The sequence below is a fragment of the Protobothrops mucrosquamatus genome, unplaced genomic scaffold (assembly GCF_001527695.2).
Source record: "Protobothrops mucrosquamatus isolate PMUCROS unplaced genomic scaffold, P.Mucros_1.0 scaffold640, whole genome shotgun sequence".
Taxonomy (NCBI): domain Eukaryota; kingdom Metazoa; phylum Chordata; class Lepidosauria; order Squamata; family Viperidae; genus Protobothrops; species Protobothrops mucrosquamatus.
In genome coordinates this window covers 677212-696678 of record NW_015386932.1, presented here as the reverse complement: position 1 = coordinate 696678, position 19467 = coordinate 677212, and the positions used below count along the sequence as shown (strand labels likewise).

The 19467-nt window shown below is 46.1% G+C and overlaps 1 protein-coding gene across 2 annotated transcripts; it reads right to left on the bottom strand.

The window, feature by feature from the left end:
• Positions 1-310: 310 nt before the first annotated feature.
• EPN2 (epsin 2) lies at positions 311-9435 on the bottom strand. Of its 2 annotated transcripts, XM_015817824.1 has the most exons (9): positions 8837-9435; positions 8274-8300; positions 7083-7371; positions 6165-6257; positions 5701-5857; positions 3101-3277; positions 2135-2227; positions 1553-1771; positions 311-706 (listed from the first exon to the last, which is right to left on the bottom strand). In XM_015817824.1, exons 1-9 carry the CDS (start codon positions 9433-9435, stop codon positions 366-368), a joined length of 1995 nt encoding a protein of 664 aa, XP_015673310.1. In that variant the 3' UTR covers positions 311-365. The 2 variants fall into 2 exon arrangements, with proteins under 2 accessions (XP_015673310.1, XP_015673311.1); XM_015817825.1 differs by lacking the exon at positions 8274-8300 and having other exon boundaries at positions 7083-7195; positions 8841-9435.
• Between the last annotated feature and the right edge of the window lie 10032 nt (positions 9436-19467).

Here is a 19467-nt window from a genome sequence, read left to right as displayed (position 1 = left end):
TCGGGCTGCGGCACTTCGGAGTGCGGCGTATGGTCTACAAAACAACACAGGGAGCTATTTAAGATGGCAAAGCCTTCCTATTATGTTGAAATGATTAACAAAAGAGGAGGAAGGGGAGGGAGCAGAGACTGACTTTGGTGACACAGGCCAAGGCGTTTCTGCCAGGCTGCCAAGAACCCAAACGAAAGGTACCCTCTGCAGCAGGTGGGCAGGTCTCGGGGAACGGCCAAGGGCACCCGGAGCTCCCGCAGAAAGCTCTGGCAGCCCGCAGCCTAGCCACACACACCCCCCGTCTCCGGCGCTCACGGTTCACCTCCAATGTCCTGCCCGCCTTTCCCAGGGAGGCTTCATGCTCCAGGCCTCCTCTAGAGGAGGAAAGGGTTAGTCGCGTTGGCCGGCTGAGAGACCGAGGGGGGAATCCCCGGGTGGACAGGCTGAGCCACGGACCCCATTGTGCCCACGCTCACTCCCGGGCCCATCCTGGTTAGAGAGGTCACGGGGCCCACGGCTGGCAAGGGAGGCAGAGCCACGGGGGCCACAGAAGGAAGGGGCCCCGGTTCCAGCCCTGGCGTAGCGTTGAAGGACAGGCTACCCCCGAGGATGGGGCTGGCCCGCATCTGATTGAGAGTGAGGGGCTGCGGCTGATTCACTTGGAAGGGGTTGACTGCGGCCGGAGAAGGAGAAGCCGACGATGACGACGACGATCCTGGGAGCAGAGAAGAGGGAAGAGTCAGTCCAATCTCCACGGTTTCCAGGCTGACAGCAAACAGCTACACAAGCACAAGGCTGCAACAAAGGCACCCTTTTCCAGGACACGTTCAATGCAAGGCAAAGAGGCAGGGGCCCTGCCGGTGCGTCATGCAATGCCCACTGCCCAGGAATGGGAGCAGTGGGGTCTGCAGAAGGCAGCGGGGGAGGGGTCGAGGGGAGTCTGCAGAAAAGGCAGCCAGAGCAACAGATCACAACCCAAAGTCGTGCCTGAGCAATTCTGCCAAGCACCGCAGAATTCGGATTCCGCTGCTGGGGGCTAGCCAGTAGCCCAGCTGAGAGACTCTGTCCGGATGGAAATGAAACCTGGAACCAAGGCCCTCTCCCTAAGAGCCCCAGAGTCACCCCAACCTTTCCTCCCAACGACAGCCTCCGGGCGATTCTCCCCAAAGCTCCACTCAGAGCGCTGTTGAGAAACGTCAGCAACTTCTTAAAGCAGGGCTGGCTGGGGAATTCTGGGAGTTGAAGCCCCTCGTCTTAATGATGCTTAGAAGGACTGCCTACCCCTGGCCTGAACCATGCTCCAGCTGCCTCTCCAAGAAGAACTCACCTGGCGTTTCTGGATCCTGTTCCCTGCCAGGCCATTTCCCTAAAACCCAGCTGGGATCAGCAGCTACCAGTAGGCTGGTGAAATCAGCTGCTGCCCTCACTCAAGTAACACAGTGCAGACCGTGGGCCTTAAAGTGAGCGGACTCATTAACGGAGCCCCGATGTGCCCGTTCTCCACCGTCTGCAATTCCACTCTCAAAGAAACCACAAGTGCGCACTCGGGGCGAAGACGTACCCGGAGCCAAGAAAGGATTGAGGGACGGTGCTGGCTGGGGGGGCTTAGATACCAGGGAGTCCAGATTCACCAAAGCAGCATTGGGGCCCAAGAAAGACTCGGGGGTCCTCCGAGCGCCGCTCTGTTTACTGGAGGAGGAGGAGCTGGCTGGCAGGGAGTCTGAGAGGTCGGGGCTGGTGGTCCCACTGTTCTGAGCTGACAAAGCAGAACCTGAATCCGGGGAAGAGAAAAAACGGCTCCTGAAAAAGATCGATCTCAAAAGGACGCGATCCCTATTACGCCCGTTTTCCTTAAACATGAGACGGTTGCTTTAATCTTCCCCCCTTTTTTTTCTGTTGCTTCTTCCAAGGGATGTGAAATCCCAGCCTGCCTCAAACACCAAGCAGGGACACTGATCGTGCTGATCTTTTATAAACCATTTCGTTTACCTAGGCCTCAATGTCCACAGGAGTCATGTTCTCCCTTGTGATTTTTTTTTCTTTTAATTTGGGGAAGGCTATCGAGATCGTTCGGCAGCGGTTTCCTACCAGGTGTTCAAGCCCCTTTTCAGCCCCCAAACTCTGGTGTCCGTTTCAAAGATACCTTGCTTGTTAGAAGTTCGAAGGGTGTCAAATTCAGAAAAGTCGTCTTTAATTGTCCCGTTCAAATTGCTGAAGAGGTCGAAAGATTTACTACCTGCAGTGGAAAACAAGAGTGTCCTCGTTTTAGTTGCACCCCAGCCAGGACTCTTCTCCATAATCCTAGACAAATATGGTCTCCTCTAACGGAGGAGAAGATAACCAGTTTCACCCAGCTGCAAAACTCCACCCCAGAATCTGGGCCTCCCTGATTGGAGAGGCTGGGATCTGGGCCTTCTCCTGTGTGGCTGAGCCACCAGCTCTCAACCCCTGCAGACCCCTGACCCAGGGGTCTCCAACCACAGCAACTGTAAGACTTGTGGACTCCGACTCCCAGAATTCCTCAGCCAGCATAGGACAGCTGGCTGAGGAATCCTGGGAGTCGGAGTCCACAAGTCTTAAAGTTGACAAGGTTGGAGACCCCTGCTCTAACCTAGCTTCAGCAGGACACGTCCGCTGTGTGCCTTCAGCCCACCCAAGGGTTCAGGAGTAAATTCCCAGCATACGAGCCTCTCAGGCTCCAGACAGATTAAACTGGATTTCTTTCAAGAAACAGACCAAGCTACCAGTGGCCTTACGAATGGAGGAACGGATAGAATTCCTGACACAGGAATGTCTGTGTCCTAGGAAAACTCCCAAAAGTGAGAAAGTCTTTTGTCCAGGGAATGTCAACGGGAATAAAACAAAAGCTTTAGAGTATCCACAACTTCTCCTTTGCTCAGGAGAGACAACCATCATCTTTCGCTTTTAAAAAAAAGCATTCCCGTCACTTGAGCCGGGCTGTGATATTTCTAAACATTGCAGCCGTATGGCGATAATTCTACCTCGTGTCCAGCCACTGAGCACCTACAGGCCAGAGAAGATGCTTTAGACCTAGCCGCCAATAAAACAGGCTCCTCCAGGAGACACGGAAAGCGGGCATCCTACTTACCAGAAGCAGAAATTGGCTTGTTTACTGGTGCTGGTCCCCAGGGGTCCACGGCTGTCTTTGTTGCCACGGACGAGGGCTGGGAAGGAGCCCAAGGATCGGCATTCTTTGGGAGAGGCTGGGCAGCTGAGGGTGTTGCAGGGGCTCCCCACGGATCAACAGAGGTGGCTGGCTTGGCACCTGCAGGCAAAGGATGTACAAGCTTTACAGCCAGGTTAGATTAAATCCGACATTCAACCTGTTACCAACAAGAGGGGAACTTCAGTTCTGAGGGATTTATTTATGTAATCCTAATCCTAACTCAGAAATTCACCAACAGAACCAGATGCGAAGAGCATACACACAACATTTAGAATCCTAACCTAAAATCTGTGGAGCACTTTTCACAGAGAAATCCTAAATCCAGATGTGCGATTTCAAACAGGGCAAAGGAACCTTGTTGCTTCTGCTGAAGTTAAACAACGAGACGTTAAGAACCCTCTTGATCCTCTCAAACACTGAAGACCCACTTGTCCGGATCGACCTGCTGCCCGTCCAAGTACTCCATATTGGTTCATCATAAACTGGATTCTAACAGGATTTCTTAATTATTATTTTTAAAAGTTAAAGATTATTTCTTGATCGGCATCAACGTGATTATGCCACAAAATTAAAATAGCAAGTTGCTATTCCTCCCCTTTTCTTAGCGCATCGATTTAAACAAGGAGAGCCCAAATTTTCCATTGGCTGGTTGTGTTTTGGCGTATCTGTTTCAAGGAAACCTGCTGGAAACATACACACAACACTGTAAAAACACTGATCCGCATTTACAAACCGGCGCAGGTTCCCAGTCATTATGTCCAGAAGACAGGAAGCACCGCAGAGCTTTCCAGAGAAAGCAGCTAATCTCTTCCCGTGGCCTCCGTTTCCGGCAAATCTATCGACAATTCCATGGAAGAAATGCTAATCGCCTGGGGCTGCCGTAAATGGAAGCCTCCCAAACAAGTTGCCCTTTCATGAATCGGAGGACAAAAGCGGGCGGGCGCAGGAACGGCAGGGCTGGAGGACAAGACCCTCTTCTGAGGAGGCTCTTATTGAAATCTCACTGAAATCCCCGTCCAGCTAAGCGAGACTTAAAGGCCTCTGTTCCGCTTTGAGTCAGCCTTTTCAGCGGCATTCAGATACATCAATCTGGTTTCTCCAGCACCATCCTAGGGAGCCAAGGAGCTGGCGAGCTCAAACAAGGGGGCTGTTATCAATGAATCAAGTCAGTCAATGTTGGAAGCCCCCTAGGTTGTTGCAGCTGCGGCTTGGGGGGCCTCTTTCCTTGAACCTTAATGCGGGGGGTTGATGGCACCTTCCTAGGCTGAAGAGTGAAATGTTCCCCAAACTCCTTACATTCCCCAAAGGTGTTTCCTTTATCTCCGGCAGCAGAAGACGAAAGGGTCTGAGGACAGAGCAGTTCAAAACACATGCTGAGCCAGAGCTTGTTCTACTGGATGCACATAAAGATTGCCACAAAAACCAAGGACAATCCGAACAGGTGACAGAAAGGGAACGAAAGAGACCGGAGGATTTCTGTGTGCCTTTGCAGCACTTGAATAGGCAACCATTTCTGCACCCTAAGATAAGGAATAGTAAAGCCCACCTTGCAGGTACAGCAGATGGAGAAGCAAAGTCAAGGACTTGAGCAAGAAGTGGTCAACAGCCAAAGCAAAGCTGGACAACATCCAGCTTTGGAGTTAACAGAAGAAATCTCCCAATCTGGGCACCTGAAAGGGGAATTCGAGACCTGAACATTTGTTGGGATAGATTCCCTAGTCTGGCAAGCCTCTCTGGCAGGTATTCTCCAAGGATCCCAAAGGTGTTTTTTTTCACAACAGAACTGGACTTTGTTTTTCCTTGAAGAGGTTTCACTTCTCATCCAAGAAGCTTCTTCAGTTCAAATGAAATGTCTTCAAGGAAAAACAAAGTCTAGTGGCCTTTTGAAAAAGCACCTTTGGGACAACCATGATTCTGAATCTCCACAGATATCCTCCAAGTATCTCATCACTGAAACAGCCTCAGGAAAAGCATACAGGGAAAAAAGGCGCCTCAAAGGTTTAACTGGGGAGTCTGGAAAAAAGGGAGGCAGAACCCGGTTCCGAGAAAATTTGGATCCACTTAATCTTTTCAAAAGCCTCCTCGCAAGATTCTAACCCTCTCTGGAAAATAACAAACTCCCACCGCCTGGTTCCACCAGAAGCAACCCAGTTATAAAGGCAACCCCAGACAAGATCCATAACCGACGGCCTGGCTTAGTCACCTCAACTGCTGCTCGTTGGCCTAGGAGACGCACAGACCTTCTGCAAAATAAACTAGAAAAATAAACGAGGGCTAACAACCAATAGGACTGTCCACTAGTCCTCAGCTATACTGGTTTGAAGACCCCTGTTCTAGAGGATCAGTTGGGTATGGTGGTGGTGGTGGTGGAGGAGGAGGAGGAGGAGGGGGGGGAGGAGGAGGAGGAGGAAAAAAGGTGCCAAACTATAAGGGAAGCCAGACTTTCAGGATTTGCATAGGCCGTCCCACCCCGAGGGCTCTGTGGGAGTGGGAAGCAAAAGACCCCTTTCCCCCGCTCTTACCGAATGATTGCCATGGATCGGAGGTGGCAGTGCTGACTGGAGGACCCCCCCAAGGGCCAGCTTTGTTGACTGCAGCTGGGGGCTTCCAAGGCTCCCCTTTTGGGGCAGGGGTGGCGGAAGAGGGCAGCGCATCCATGAGGTCCAGCAAAGCTGCGTGCTGCTGATAAAGGTTATTTTTAGCCGTGTACAAACATTTTACAGGATCCACAAATCATCTTTTTCAAAAAGAAAGAGAGGAGCACAAGGAACACACACAAAAAATTGCACCATTTCACTCTTTCACATGCCCTCAGCTGATCACTTGGGCTTTTTATCCCAGTACAAAAGAGATTTTTTTTATGATAAAACACTGTGTCTTCCATGAATGCATAAATACTCATAGCAAATAGAGTTGCAATGCCTGCTCCGTTTGTGTCCCACCTTCCCAGTCAGGTCTGAGAATTATCTCAAAGGAAACCACCTACCTCCTTCTTTTTGGGAATTTTGACAGTATCTCTGCGACTTTCTTCCAAGGCCATCTGCAACCTCAAATCGTCTCCTCGGCGCAGGCGCTCTTCCTGCAGAAAGGAGGAGTGGGAGCTTTAAAACAGGCTCCCACATCGTCTGTGCCCCTCTCTCGGCATGAAAGTGAAGTGCTTGGATGACACTTTTTCCATGTGGTTTTCTGAATTTCCTAGTCTAGACTACAGCCAACACTTCCAGCCAGACTTCATTACTTAGTCATCTAGTAGCTGGCTTCACAAGTCTTAAAGTGGGCAAGTTTAGGAGACCCCTGATCTAATACCAAAGAGGCTAAAATGCCCATTTTCACTCCTGCTTCACTGCATCTGCTAAGGCTCGGGTGCCTCAAAGTTCAGAATTTTCCATATTCATCAATTTAAGGTTTTAGAAGCCAAACTGAAAAACTGGCACCGTTAAGGCTTGATCCTAGACCTGCAAAATTTTTGCTTTAGGCTTTGACTGATAGCTCCAGAGGGTGATTCACATCCATTCACAAAAAGGCTGCAGCTTTCCTTTGATGATCAGACTTAACTCGTAACAACTGTCATACACTTCCACGGATCATCAGCTCCTTGCTTGTCCGTGACAGCCAAGCTGGGAGCCAGGTTTTCACGAGTGATTTTCAGTTAACAGGGAAATTGGGGTGGTGGTGACGACACGGCCCCTGCAGGGTTGCAGAACTTTCCCCCCGCTATTCCAACCTACCAAACCTAGAAGGGGAGGGGGCTGAGAGCTGTAGTTCAGCTGCACCTGAAGAGTTGCAGGTGCCTACCTGTGCTCTTCCCAGCTCTTTTCCTCACTTCGCCTTCCTAGTGTGGACGGCAGGTCAACCCAACGTGCATCGGGGGGGGGGGGATGCTGCTGCTCTGCCAGAAACCAACCTGTTCTGCCACTTCTCTGCTCATGGCCAAAGCCAGCTGCAGCTGGAGTTCCTCTTCCCCGCTGGTCTGAGGTCGGGCCTGCTCCAGTTCTGAAGACACTCTTGGTGATGTAGCTGCAGGGAGAAATAGGCACATGCTTGGCTCTCTCTGAGCAGCTCGGCTGCTGAAAGCCCCTCTTCTGTAAGAGAAGAATGGCAAACTAGACCAGGGGTAGTCAACCTTGGCTCTTTTATGACTCGTGGACTTCAATTCCCAGAATTCCTGAGCCAGCTGTGCTGGCTCAGGAATTCTGGGAGTTGAAGTCCACGAGTCATAAAAGAGCCAAGGTTGACTACCCCTGAACTAGACAGTCATGCCCAAGGTCTCTACATAAAGAGATATTGCCGAAAAGCTGCGATTTCCCTGGCATTTTGCTTCCTCTCCTAATAAGTACAGTAACAGTAAACTTCCCAGGCCTGTTTCGGTCCATGAAGCATTCATCTGGGTGCAACGTCAAACTAAGTGAAACGCAATCCTTCCCTGGATCCAGACCAGGAATACTTGATAATGGTGATCCCACACACACGGAGGAGAGACAGAGAGCAAAGCCCTCAGAATTCAGCATGGCTGGCTTGAGTAAATCTGGTTAGGACAGCTTACCGCCCTGTTTCCACATTCAGCTAACTGTAAATTGTTTTTAAGGCATTGCTTAAAATTTCTCAGAGGTTTAAAATCATAGCAGCATTTCAGATTAAGACGGGCTGGCTACCCCCAGGAAGCTTCCGTTAATTTTTATAAAACTGTGCCTGTAAATTGAACTGACCTATTTCCACCTTCCACTCCGCATTTAAATCCCTCAGAGAAATCAATAATGTCATTAGGAGGCCAGTAATGACAGCTCATCAGCACCCAGCCAACCCTGCAATTTCTTAAATTTCCAAAGCATCCTGGCATTGCCCTGAAAGCCTCATCTCCCAACGATCCAGCCTAAACGGTTTCCTTGTAACCCATGAAGAGATCCTTTGTTATCCTGCTACAAAGCGCCTGATCATTGACTCAGATGTTTGCGCAAGATGGCACTGAGTAGATCCAATTTTGATACCCTGAGACCTGCTTTGTTGCCACTTCCACAAACCTTTGGATTTCCAAACTATGAGGAAGTCAAAAACTGAGGTCTGCTCTTTCACAAAATTCATACAGAAACGGCTCAACTCTGGGCAGCCATTCAGGCCAGCTTCCCTGAAACCAGAAACACTTCCCGGAGGATATTTCCGCTGTCTGAGCCTTCTAGGGAACCCCAGTGCTTCCCATTACATGTGTCTGATAAATGCTCCCTAAAGTAGGGGGGAAGTGGCAACCACACTTCTCACAGATTCACAGAAATTATTTTAGAAAATTATTATTACTAGTCTAAGAGTCTAGTAGCACCTGTACACTAATCAACTCTCTATTATCACAGGATCTTTTCCCTATAACAGTTCAGCGAGGCATTTCTCCATCTTTAAAGATGCAACAAAATTCTCTACAAGGGAATAAAACTCAAAATTATAACTAAGTGGGATGGGACCCCTGCAGGAAGGCAAGGATGAAAGAACTACTTCCAATTCAACCTCAGGGCGGTTATCCTGTTCTGGAGGACATCTTTAAAGTGAAAGCACCTGCCAAGCAAGGGCCACACACCGGGTAGCTGGTTCAAAGACCCGCATTTCTTTTTTTTTAACCCCCCCGCAAATCAGAAGAGAGCGTGGAAGCACACCAAAGCCCATAATGTGCACTTACACCCATGGTAGGAAGCTGGAGAGCCTCCAGATTTGCCGTACTCTTGCTCAGAGTAGCTGGTGGACAGATTAGGCTGGCTGGACCCTCTGCCAAAGGAGATCTGGTTGCTGCCCACTCCGATGGCCACTTGAGCCATGCGCTCTTTGGTCTTCAGGGCCTGGGCCCTCTCCGCCTTGAGCCGCTCGTCGTCCTTCAGCAGGGAGACCAACTGCTTGGACTTCTCACGCACGTTGATGCCCTGGTCCTTCCCATCCCGGTCAATGTACTGAAAATCTTTCAAAGTCTGGATGGCAAAGATGTTCTCTTTGCACTGCTGGGCCACCCGCTCTGACCCGGTTTTGATCAGGTAATCCAGCAGGGTTAAAGCCTTGTAAACGTGCCTCCAGTTCTTGCCGTGGTCGTTCAGCCGCTTCCAGATCATGCTCATGATTTCAGAGAAGGCTACCACGTTGTAAGTCAGGTCTGCAATTTCGGTCATTAAGGAGCTGGAGGGACCCCAGGGGTCATTGGACGTTGCTTCCCGGACTTTAATTTCGGCCTCTGAATAATTGTTCACAATGTTTTTCATCTGCCGCCTAATCGATGAAGTTGTCATTTTTATCTCCTGCTCCGTGTCAAGGCAGATTCCTCCCGAAAGTCCTCAGGGATTGGCCGCCGGGGCGCTTTCCCCTCTGCAAGTCCCTCGGACGGGAAGACAGAGCAAGGACACCACCCGACTTGGAGCAATTTCTGATAAAGTCATTTCCTCTCCTCATCAAAGGTGCAGAAGAAACTGGGAAGCTTGACCTAAAAAGGAGGGAAAATCCCATTAGTAACCATGGCAATGGCTTTCCTGCATTTTGAAACATAGTCAAATCCAACCTCAGCATCCCATCTGTCCGTGGGCTGGCATGACAGGAGGAACCGTCCCCAGGACCTGAGCTCGCCTCAGCGCCACCCGGGTAACTAAAGCACTGCAGACACAACAGCTAAGACTGGTGGTGAAAAAGAATCCAGACCCCACTTACAGCAATAGCTTCCTTCCCCGCTGTACAGCCACAGGCAAACAGGAGTGTTTCAAGAGGCCTTTGTCAGGCATCCAGACACAGATAAAACATTGTGAACGGCTCGGATTGTCAGATAAAGGACCAGAAGGAGGACTGAGCTATGGCTACAGACAAGATGGCACCAGCGGCTTGAAGCAACTCCTGTTGAAATCATTTCCCCTCCTCCTCCCTGCAGGGCCACTTGTTGCTCTGCGCATCACACTTGGGCTAGTTCCCCAAACCACAGACCCCGCAGCACGCCCCACAGGAAGGTCATCTTCAGCCTGAGAACCCTGAGACGCAGAGGGGGATCCCAGCGGCTGGCCCAGCGGCTGGGGCAAGAGGCTTCCTATCTATCCTCCTCGGATCCCCTTCTATCAAGACTGCAAAACATCTGTCATGTCACCATCTGACAGGCAGAAAGGTAAAATAGATCATCTGTTAAATATTGACAAATTACTTTCATTAAAAGCAAAGCATTACATTAGTAGGGAATTAACCTTCTTTAAAGAGGCCCTGTGGATTATTAGCTTACTGATGAATCGCCCACAAAACGTGTAAACTCAGCAGAAACGGGGTCTCTACAGGGCCGTGAAGTTGCAACTGCAGCGCGAATCAAAATTAAACTTTATGCAGCAGCTGCTTGGGGAAAATACCAGAATGCAAGTGGACTTGTTAGAGAGAGAGAGAGAGAGGGAGAGAGGGAGAGGGAGAACCGCTCTGGCAGTTGCAGCAAACTGTCAGTTTATTGTCAAAGAGCACTCATTTCTCTTGGGATCTTGTGATTCCTGCAACTGAAGCCATATCTGCAATTAGGCCTCCTGATAAGTCTGATGCAGCCACTGTGTCACACCTCAAAAACACTTGCCTTTTCTGGCCTTCTCAACAACACAGTGTGTGACTCAGAGGGAAGGCAGGACTATGAACAGTGGAGAAGGGGAAAAAACGCATGTGCAGATTGGAAGCTAAATTCTTCCCAAAACCACACTAGGCAACCGGTCGCTTTGCCCTAGGGAGCTTCCAGACTGTTTTTAGTTCTGTCCTTGGCCCAAAACCTTGGCAAAGCATTTTAGAATCTGAGAAGCAGCTTTAGATGATCACAATCGTTGTGATCCATCCTGGCCAGAGCCCCCTTTTCTAACATAATCTGGACTCGGTCATTAAAGGAACAACGAATGCTTTCAGGTCGTTTTCTTCACAGAAGTAAGTGATCTCCCATGGACTTCAGAAATTCTCCCTCNCCTTGGCCCAAAACCTTGGCAAAGCATTTTAGAATCTGAGAAGCAGCTTTAGATGATCACAATCGTTGTGATCCATCCTGGCCAGAGCCCCCTTTTCTAACATAATCTGGACTCGGTCATTAAAGGAACAACGAATGCTTTCAGGTCGTTTTCTTCACAGAAGTAAGTGATCTCCCATGGACTTCAGAAATTCTCCCTCTAACGTGATTTCCAAATCCCAAGTGGGTCTTATCATGCATAACTTTCCAAACTCACGATACAGCTAGGGCTCCCCAGTTTTAGAGGCACGGCCTTTCTTTTAATTAAGTAGGGTGCCATACTCATAGATGTACATACAGAGAAGCCAGGTACAGAGAAGCAATAAATGTTTATAATTATAGACAACAACTAGATTATTACAGTACATTCTATGGTGCAATAAAATCAGCATACAAAACTCCAAAACGAAGAGCAGGAAACATGAATAATTAGCACCAGGCATAGTGTTTTACCATAATTTCAGTCCTGAGGGTTAACTTAAGTTACCCCAGGGGTGTCCAACCTTGACAACTTTAAGACCTGCGGACTTCAACTTCAATGGCTGGCTAAGGAATTCTGGGAGTTGAAGTCTACAAATTTTAAAAGAGCCAAGGTTGGACACCCCTGAGTTACTTACTCCCTGGTTAGAGCACAGGGCAAAAGGAGATTCCTATCTTAATACTCTGTTTGCAGGATAATGAAACGCATTTAAAGAGCCACAGATTTTTTTAAAAAGTTGATTGAAAGCAAGAAGAAGTACCTGCCTTCTTCTACTGAAAACGTAAAACATGCCAGTCATGTTTCTTGTTCCAGGTCTAATACCACTTTAGGAAGAAAAAAGAAAGAAAGCACCAGATGGCCCATGCCCCATCTGTTCACTTGGAATTAAACCCCACCAGATTTCAAAGAGGAGCCCCGGGGACCCCCTGCAGCTCTGGAATCCAACTATTTCCGGTGGTACAAAAGGAGCAAGAGAGACCCCCCCCCCAATATCTCGGGGAGATACAGGAAGGAAGCCTCAACTCTCCTAACCCCCTGCTCTTCCACTCTAAATGGCCTCTTTTCCTGACATTTCAGGGGGGTGAACAAAGAACTGGGCTTTCATTACACCCATTGCTCAAATCTTTCACGAGAGACTGGGTTAGAAGTAACAAATCATCAGACACCAATACAATAAAGAAGCTGTGCATTTAAAAGGGGGGGGGGATGTCAAAAGATTTGTTTCCAGAGCTAAACAGGAAAATGAATTCTATATTTCATTCTATCACAGTTAACAGACTGTTATCAGATGCAATAAAACTGGGCATTAGGCATAAAAGTCCATATGCAGAACACACATCAGATCTTTTCTGCCATAGTAAAAAAAAGGAAAAACATATCAACAGAACAGCAAGGAGTCCTGGAAGAGATCACAGGAATTTTCTTGCATTCCAACTGTCTAAACATAAAGTTCTGCAGAAAAAAGAACCAAGCTGAGATTTAGCAAGTAAAATGTATTTCAGAAAGGAAGAAGGGAATCAAGTGTCATTTTTCTAAAGCACACAAACTAGTTGACAACTGTCCTTGAACATACCCTAAGTTTCCATCTCAGGACTTCTAGAATGAAAGCTTGAGCAGAGAATTGTTGAATCTGATCCTAAGGCTGAGACTGACTCTCCAACTTTACAGTCAGTTTACCAAAGGGAAAGAGATGCTTTCAGAAGAACTTTTCTCCAGAAAAGCTATGGGAAAACATGGATTATTGGCCACGTTTAGGTAGTCTGGATTCCCGATGTACCGTCTGCTGCACCATCGTGCCCCAAGGAGCTCAGGAGTGTCCATCCCCCGTCATCGGAGTTGCCTTACTTCAACAAGACGATTTCGTCATGTGCCTTTCGACTCTGCATACTTCAAGGCATGTTACACAATTGGGTGCTTTTGAAATAAAAGTCAGAAGAGATCCTGTTGAACCATCAGAAGAAATCACTGAGAAGGGAGGAGGAGGAGGAGGAGGAGGAGGAAAACAGGAAATCTGATTCATGAGGAGCAACAAGTCAACCAAGTATTTTTGAGATTAAACACACAAACACAAACACATTGCTATTCAAGGAATGAAGAAAGCAGAGAGTTGTACATATATGTGAAGAGGCCCTCAAACAATTCCAACCCTCAAATTATACTAATATCATCGCATTCTAGATAGTTCAAAGTTGGGGAAAGCTGGACTACAGACACAGAGATAGAGATAGAGATAGAGAGAGAGAGAGATAAAGAGAGATAGATAGATAGAGATAGAGATAGAGATAGAGAGATAGAGAGATAGATAGATAGATAGATAGATAGATAGATAGATAGAGAGAGAGAGAGAGAGAGAGAGAGAGAGAGAGAGAGAGAGAGAGAGAGAGAGAGATTTCCATGCCCAGAATGTTCTTGGGGCACAGAGTAGTAGGACCATGGCAGATCTTAAACACTGCTATGGAAACAGAGAAGGAAACCCATTCTCTTGATCTTACAAGGTGTAGGGCCACTTAGCAATTCAGGCAGTGCATTCCCATCAGGTTTGACACCAAGTGTACGATAGATGGGATGGATGTGCCACAAGAAAAGATTTCCCAAATGCTAAATTGCAATTTACTCATTTTAAAATAAATAAGGCTTGCAAAAGACACATATTTAAAAAATGAAAATGCCTTATTGGAAACACGAACTAAAGGATATTAACTCAGAAGCAGCCGCCCTAGGAGCACAAACTGCAAGCAGAGGAATGGAAGCCCAATTGGAAGGGCTTTGAAGTCCAGGGGGAGAGACTCCAGGAACCTGGGACTAATCTCTGCCCCATCCTCCAGGGTCAGCATAATGGAAAATAATAGCAGGTCACAAGAGATTTTACTTCCATTGGTTTATTTGCAGTGAAAAATGCAGCCCTGCCCTGGATTAAGAGGCAAGAACCCAAGCAAGAAAATGTCCCGATTCAAGATTCAAATACTGTTCGGGTTTGGACAGGGGGGAAAAGAGCCGGGCTCGATCCTGCCAGGACCGAGGGGCTGGTGGCTCTCTGGACAATTCTTTGCCATTGGTCCTGGAAAGGACAAGTGCTCAACCCAGGGGGCTCTCCTGGACTCAAACGGCAGTTGTTGGAGTCTCTGCAACAAGTACTGGGACACTTACAGAATGACTGACCATCCTGTTGAACACACTTACAAGGTGGAGGTGTTAGCACGTTCAGTTTGAGTCAAGCTGGGCTGAGCAGAAATTTGGGGGGGTTGCAGGCTTCACATTGAGGCTCTAAATTAGGGATATCCAACCTTGGCAACTTTAAGACCTGTGGACTTCAACTCCCAGAATTCCCCAGCCAGCCACTCCCCAGGAGTTCAAGTCCACAAATCTTAAAAGTTACCAAGATTGGACACCCTGGCCCTAAAGGTCATTGTGAACAATCTGGACAATGCAAGCACAACATCTGTGTTACCAAACTTCCAGACAATCTCTTGCTCAATGTCCTCGCATTAGGACATATTAAACTTTCCGCCTTATTGAAATAAAACAGGAAGTGTTTGCAAATAGTGCCAAAGTATCCTTACTGAAGTGCTAACTCCATTTTTGTCAAAGGTATTGTAGCTAACAGGCTAAAAAAGGGCAACTTTGTTAAGAGTTAATCTGTAACATCATTGATTCAATTATGGCTACAGAGTGTTCAAGTATCCACAACACAAATGTTGCCAGGCAGGCAAGAAAAAACCAACAAACAAAACCCTAAACATACACCTGGAATAGGATGTTTGACATATTTTTTTAAACTTTTATCCCCTGAAATGCAGAGCTCATGTAGCATAAAATATACTCAGTTTAATTAACTAGTTAATTGCAATACTCTACCTGCTTGCAACCGAACCAAGGAGGCCCAGGGAATAAGAATCAAGACGTTGTACATGAAGCCAAACAGCGAAGGTTTTGTTTGCTAGTTCTTTGCTTCATTTTAACAGTTCATTCTTTACTTGCAGTTTCTGAGAGCTGACTATACCTCATAAATCACAATAACCCAGAGAAGCTATTATTTACTCTTTCAATCTCCAAGATTAACTCAATAGGATCAAGAGGATACCAGTCTCATGGACCCAGTGAACATCGTTAAACAACTTTTAAAACACAAGTATAACTTTAAAGATGAAAGAAATTATAACAGGAAGATCCAGACAACACTGTATGCAATTTCACTCCACTTAAATCCATTAAGTAAGCTGGGAACTACAATCGGGGGAGAAGGTGAATCTGTTTTTTTGAACTTTTAAAGGAGTTAAAAAGTGTCTGTCTACACATGAAGAACATCTTTAGAAGCGAACATTTTCCATTTCTCCTTTTCTTCGTCATAAGGAATGCAACAACTAACCATTACAGTTGCTTCAAACATCATAAAAGCACACAGAGAAGCTATAGAAACTATAGGCCCATTGAGTACGGATACTAAAAACTAATTTTGAAAACAAATACTTTCCATTAGCCATTTATTTCAGTGAGGTTGGCTTAAGACAAGTGAGTTAGAACCTGAAATTCTGGAGAAGTGAGGAACTGGTCTAAAATTCTGTAGCTTTCCATTGACACTCCTTCCATCTCCCCAAGTCCTTAAGCATGCAGGGATTAACAGGAGGGGTGGGAGCAATGCCCCAGGCCCCTGTGAAGAAGGAGAGCTGACATTTTCTCGCTTCACAAATGGCCTGCTTCCTGCAAGCAGCTCACACCCTTCACTGGGGGATGCTTAAGAAAAGGAGAGCGCTCTTTTTTTACTATAAACAAGGCCTATCATCCAGATCCAACTTCATAGTCACTTGGAGACCAACAGGACGAAAAGATTACTTACACCGCAGGACTTCTTTGACACCCTGGAAAGGCCTGTGCTTAGCTCTCACACGCTCACTATCCCAGCTCGGAAGAGAATTGGTCAAGCTTGCAAGCAAATGTTCCTGCACCTTAGTCCATAAGGTGTCCTAAGCAACGGGCTAGCTAGGGCATGGGCTTCAATCCCTTCTCAAATTGATCTATGGTCTATGGAGCAGATTCAGCAAACCAAGTTTTGCTAGCCCTTTTTATGACCTTGGTGGGCATATGGCTGAGCAAGGTCTTCAGTTCAGGGTGGCTAAGAACTGCAAGCTGTGTTTAGGGAAATCTGTGAGCATCTGATCAGCTTCCAAAGAACCCAGGAAAAGAGTTTCAAGATGCAGCAGAAATTCTGCATCTTATGCGAACACAATAGTCGGTTTCTATGTATGTTGACCACTGAGTTCACTTCTTATAAAAACACCCTCTTACTATGCTCAACAACAGAGGAACCAAAAATAACTGTGGCAAATAAGGAAGGTTTACTTGATGGATTCACACCACAGCCATGTGGTAGCCCTGCGTAACCTATTTAAGTCACTGACCGGCAGCCTTTCCATGCCTTCCAGGGAAGCTCACAAACCACCAGACTCAAAGTGAATTATAACAGCTTTTCCATAATTAAATTGTTGTATTTGCATCACATTTATGCTGCAATGAATTAAAAATAAAAATAAAAAATGAGTAAGTTAAACAATAAATGAAATAACAGCAAGTTAAAAAAACAAAATTGACAGCAAGAACACAGACTTTCTTAAAGCCCTATAAAGTGCCAGATTCTCAGCCCTGTGACTAAGATCCAGACTTTTATGATCTGCAGATGTGATATACAGGTAGTATAATATCTACAGTTCGTAGGAAATGTGGTCTTTAGCCATATTGGCTAGGAATTAACGCCAATATATACCATGTACATATACCAATAAATATATATCACATTGCTACTTTACTCTAGAAAGCTGCAGACAAACCAAAATACTCATTATCAACAAGTCAAAACTTGAAAATTCATGTCGTGTAGTTAGACTGGTTTATTTGATCCCTGGCAAATGGCACTAGTCTTTCACATGAAAATTACTTGCAAGACATCTGCTAAGATCAGAACGAAGAAAAGGAACCTGAAGACGCATCAGTAAATAAAATGATTAAAGAAGACTTCCCATTTTAATTCAAAGGCTACAGTCTGCTACACACTTATGTGGCAGTTACCGCTCTTAAACTCAGTAGGGCTTAATTCTGAGTAGAAATAGTCCCTGTTAATGATAACATTACAAAAAAAATATGTATTCCAATTATGTGGCAATATGTTTGCCTTTCTCCAAACAATGTTAAACTATTCATTCAGCTAACCCATAGCGACGAAATGTCACAATGATTTTTTTGTAATGTATTTTAAACTAGAAACTGCTACACCTGCCAATGCATTTCCATTGCAACAACTCTGAAGTTAGGCTTGTGTATTGCAGAGTCAATCCCTAAACATTATCAGCCTTCCGTATCCGTGTAAGTATCTTGACACTCTCCGTGGAACTGTTCAGGAGAGCTACATAAATTTAATCTCATGCTTAGCCGGCCATGCCTCACATATTTCAGTGAAATTTACTCCCAGGTAGACAGACTTCCACGGATTCAATTGACAATTGAATATTTCTAAGTGACGTAGAGCCAGTTCATACATATTAAGATTCCTAACTTACCTGTGTGCACAAAAAGGGCGCACACTCCTTTTCAATGAAGTTATACTAAATTTCTGTGTTAGATTCAATCACTTTTTTTAAAAAAAAGGGGGGGGGAGAGAATGAAGGAAACCCCAATCATAACCCCACCGCACAGACTTCACAAGCTCTGTACCAGCATGCAGGTCCAATTTACAACCAGCCTTCTTCAACACAACACTTCCAGAAACAAGAGGCCAACAACTCACAAAATTCCAGCACTATCAGCGGAAATTCTCAGCTAATCTCCAAAGGCTGAGCAGGGCCAGAAGAACCCGACTAATACTTGGATGGGAGACCACAAGAAATATCAGACTAGACCAGAAAGTAAAAATAAAAAATAAAAATTCCCAGAACAGCAGAACCTACATATCCAAGAAGTTAGATGTGTCTCCATGAAATCATTTGGAGTTGATTTATTTTATCTTTACTTGGTTCCAACTCTCTTAAAAGGCACCAAGTCAAGAAAGGTTACTGTACCCAATGCATCTATAACCAAAACTGTTCTGGATATTACCTCATAATTGCAATCAGTCACCATTTTTTAATATTGGCATTAATGTAAATGCATTTTCTCAGTTGCGCTGCAACAGGGAAGAAACCAAGTATCATCACGGTATTTCATTACTGCAGGTCCCTATGCGTTAAAATGTTAAACTCATACTTATATGATATTCAAATATCTCCCAAACTATGCAGACTTTAATAAAATATTTTAAAAATCAATAATTTGATGGAAAACCCAGAATGTCTGCAAGGGCAGAACAAATGCTTCAGCAAGGAATATGATCTGCCGATGAGCAGAATGCAACAGAAAATGACAGAAAAATAGCTGCAGAGAATTCAGGGTGTCAGGATCTGGCCTGCATTACACATCCCTTCAGAAGGACTCCTTCACAAAGGCAAGCCCACCCAATACAAAATACAGTCCCAGTACGCACACATTCTGACTGCATGAATTCCCAGCTCCTGACTGCACAAATTCACTGTTCAAACAACGTGTCTGAAATACACTTAAAATTTGATTCAAAAGAACCTCTGGATTTGGAGGAAAGAGAAGGCAGAGATTCTTGAGAATCTCTGTTGTGTCACCTACACCACACCTCAGACCATCCTCCATCCTGTGTTGTTTTTCCTTCCCATTTCAGATGAAGACAAACATCTTCTAGACATGCAAAACAGCTTCCATAACTCAACCCAACCACCTGCTTTATACCGATACCTTTTGGATATTCAGGAGCTCAAACACCGACCTTCTTCCCTTTTACACACACACACACATCAATTCTTTCCCTTGTGGGTCCATTTTAGGTAATCACACAACTTTGGTCTCTTTTTCACGTTTACGTTCTATCATTTCCAAGCGCAAGACACACCCACAAAAAAAACCCATAACAATAACGAGGAATCTGGTAGCCGCTTTCGGCCCAATTTAATTCTGATTAAAGGGCACAAGCTTTGGGGAGAGGTCGGCTTTTAATCGAAGGCACAAAAGCTGCACAAAACGCATCGGCTGCCAGATTTCATTGCCACCCAAAACTAAATAAAAAAATAAATTAAGATTAAATGTCCTCCTCCCAAGCCACACTCCAATATACAGTGATGAGGGTCCCTGCCTGCACCAGCCACCATAGTTGGGGAATAGCAAGAAAACCAAAAAAAAAGGTTGCAAAAAAGCGGGGTTCAAGCCCTCCTTTGGACCCCCCCCATGCAAACCCATTCCAAAGGGAGGGGTCTCTTTTGGTGGGAAGCATCTTCTACCCAAAGGGGAGGTGAA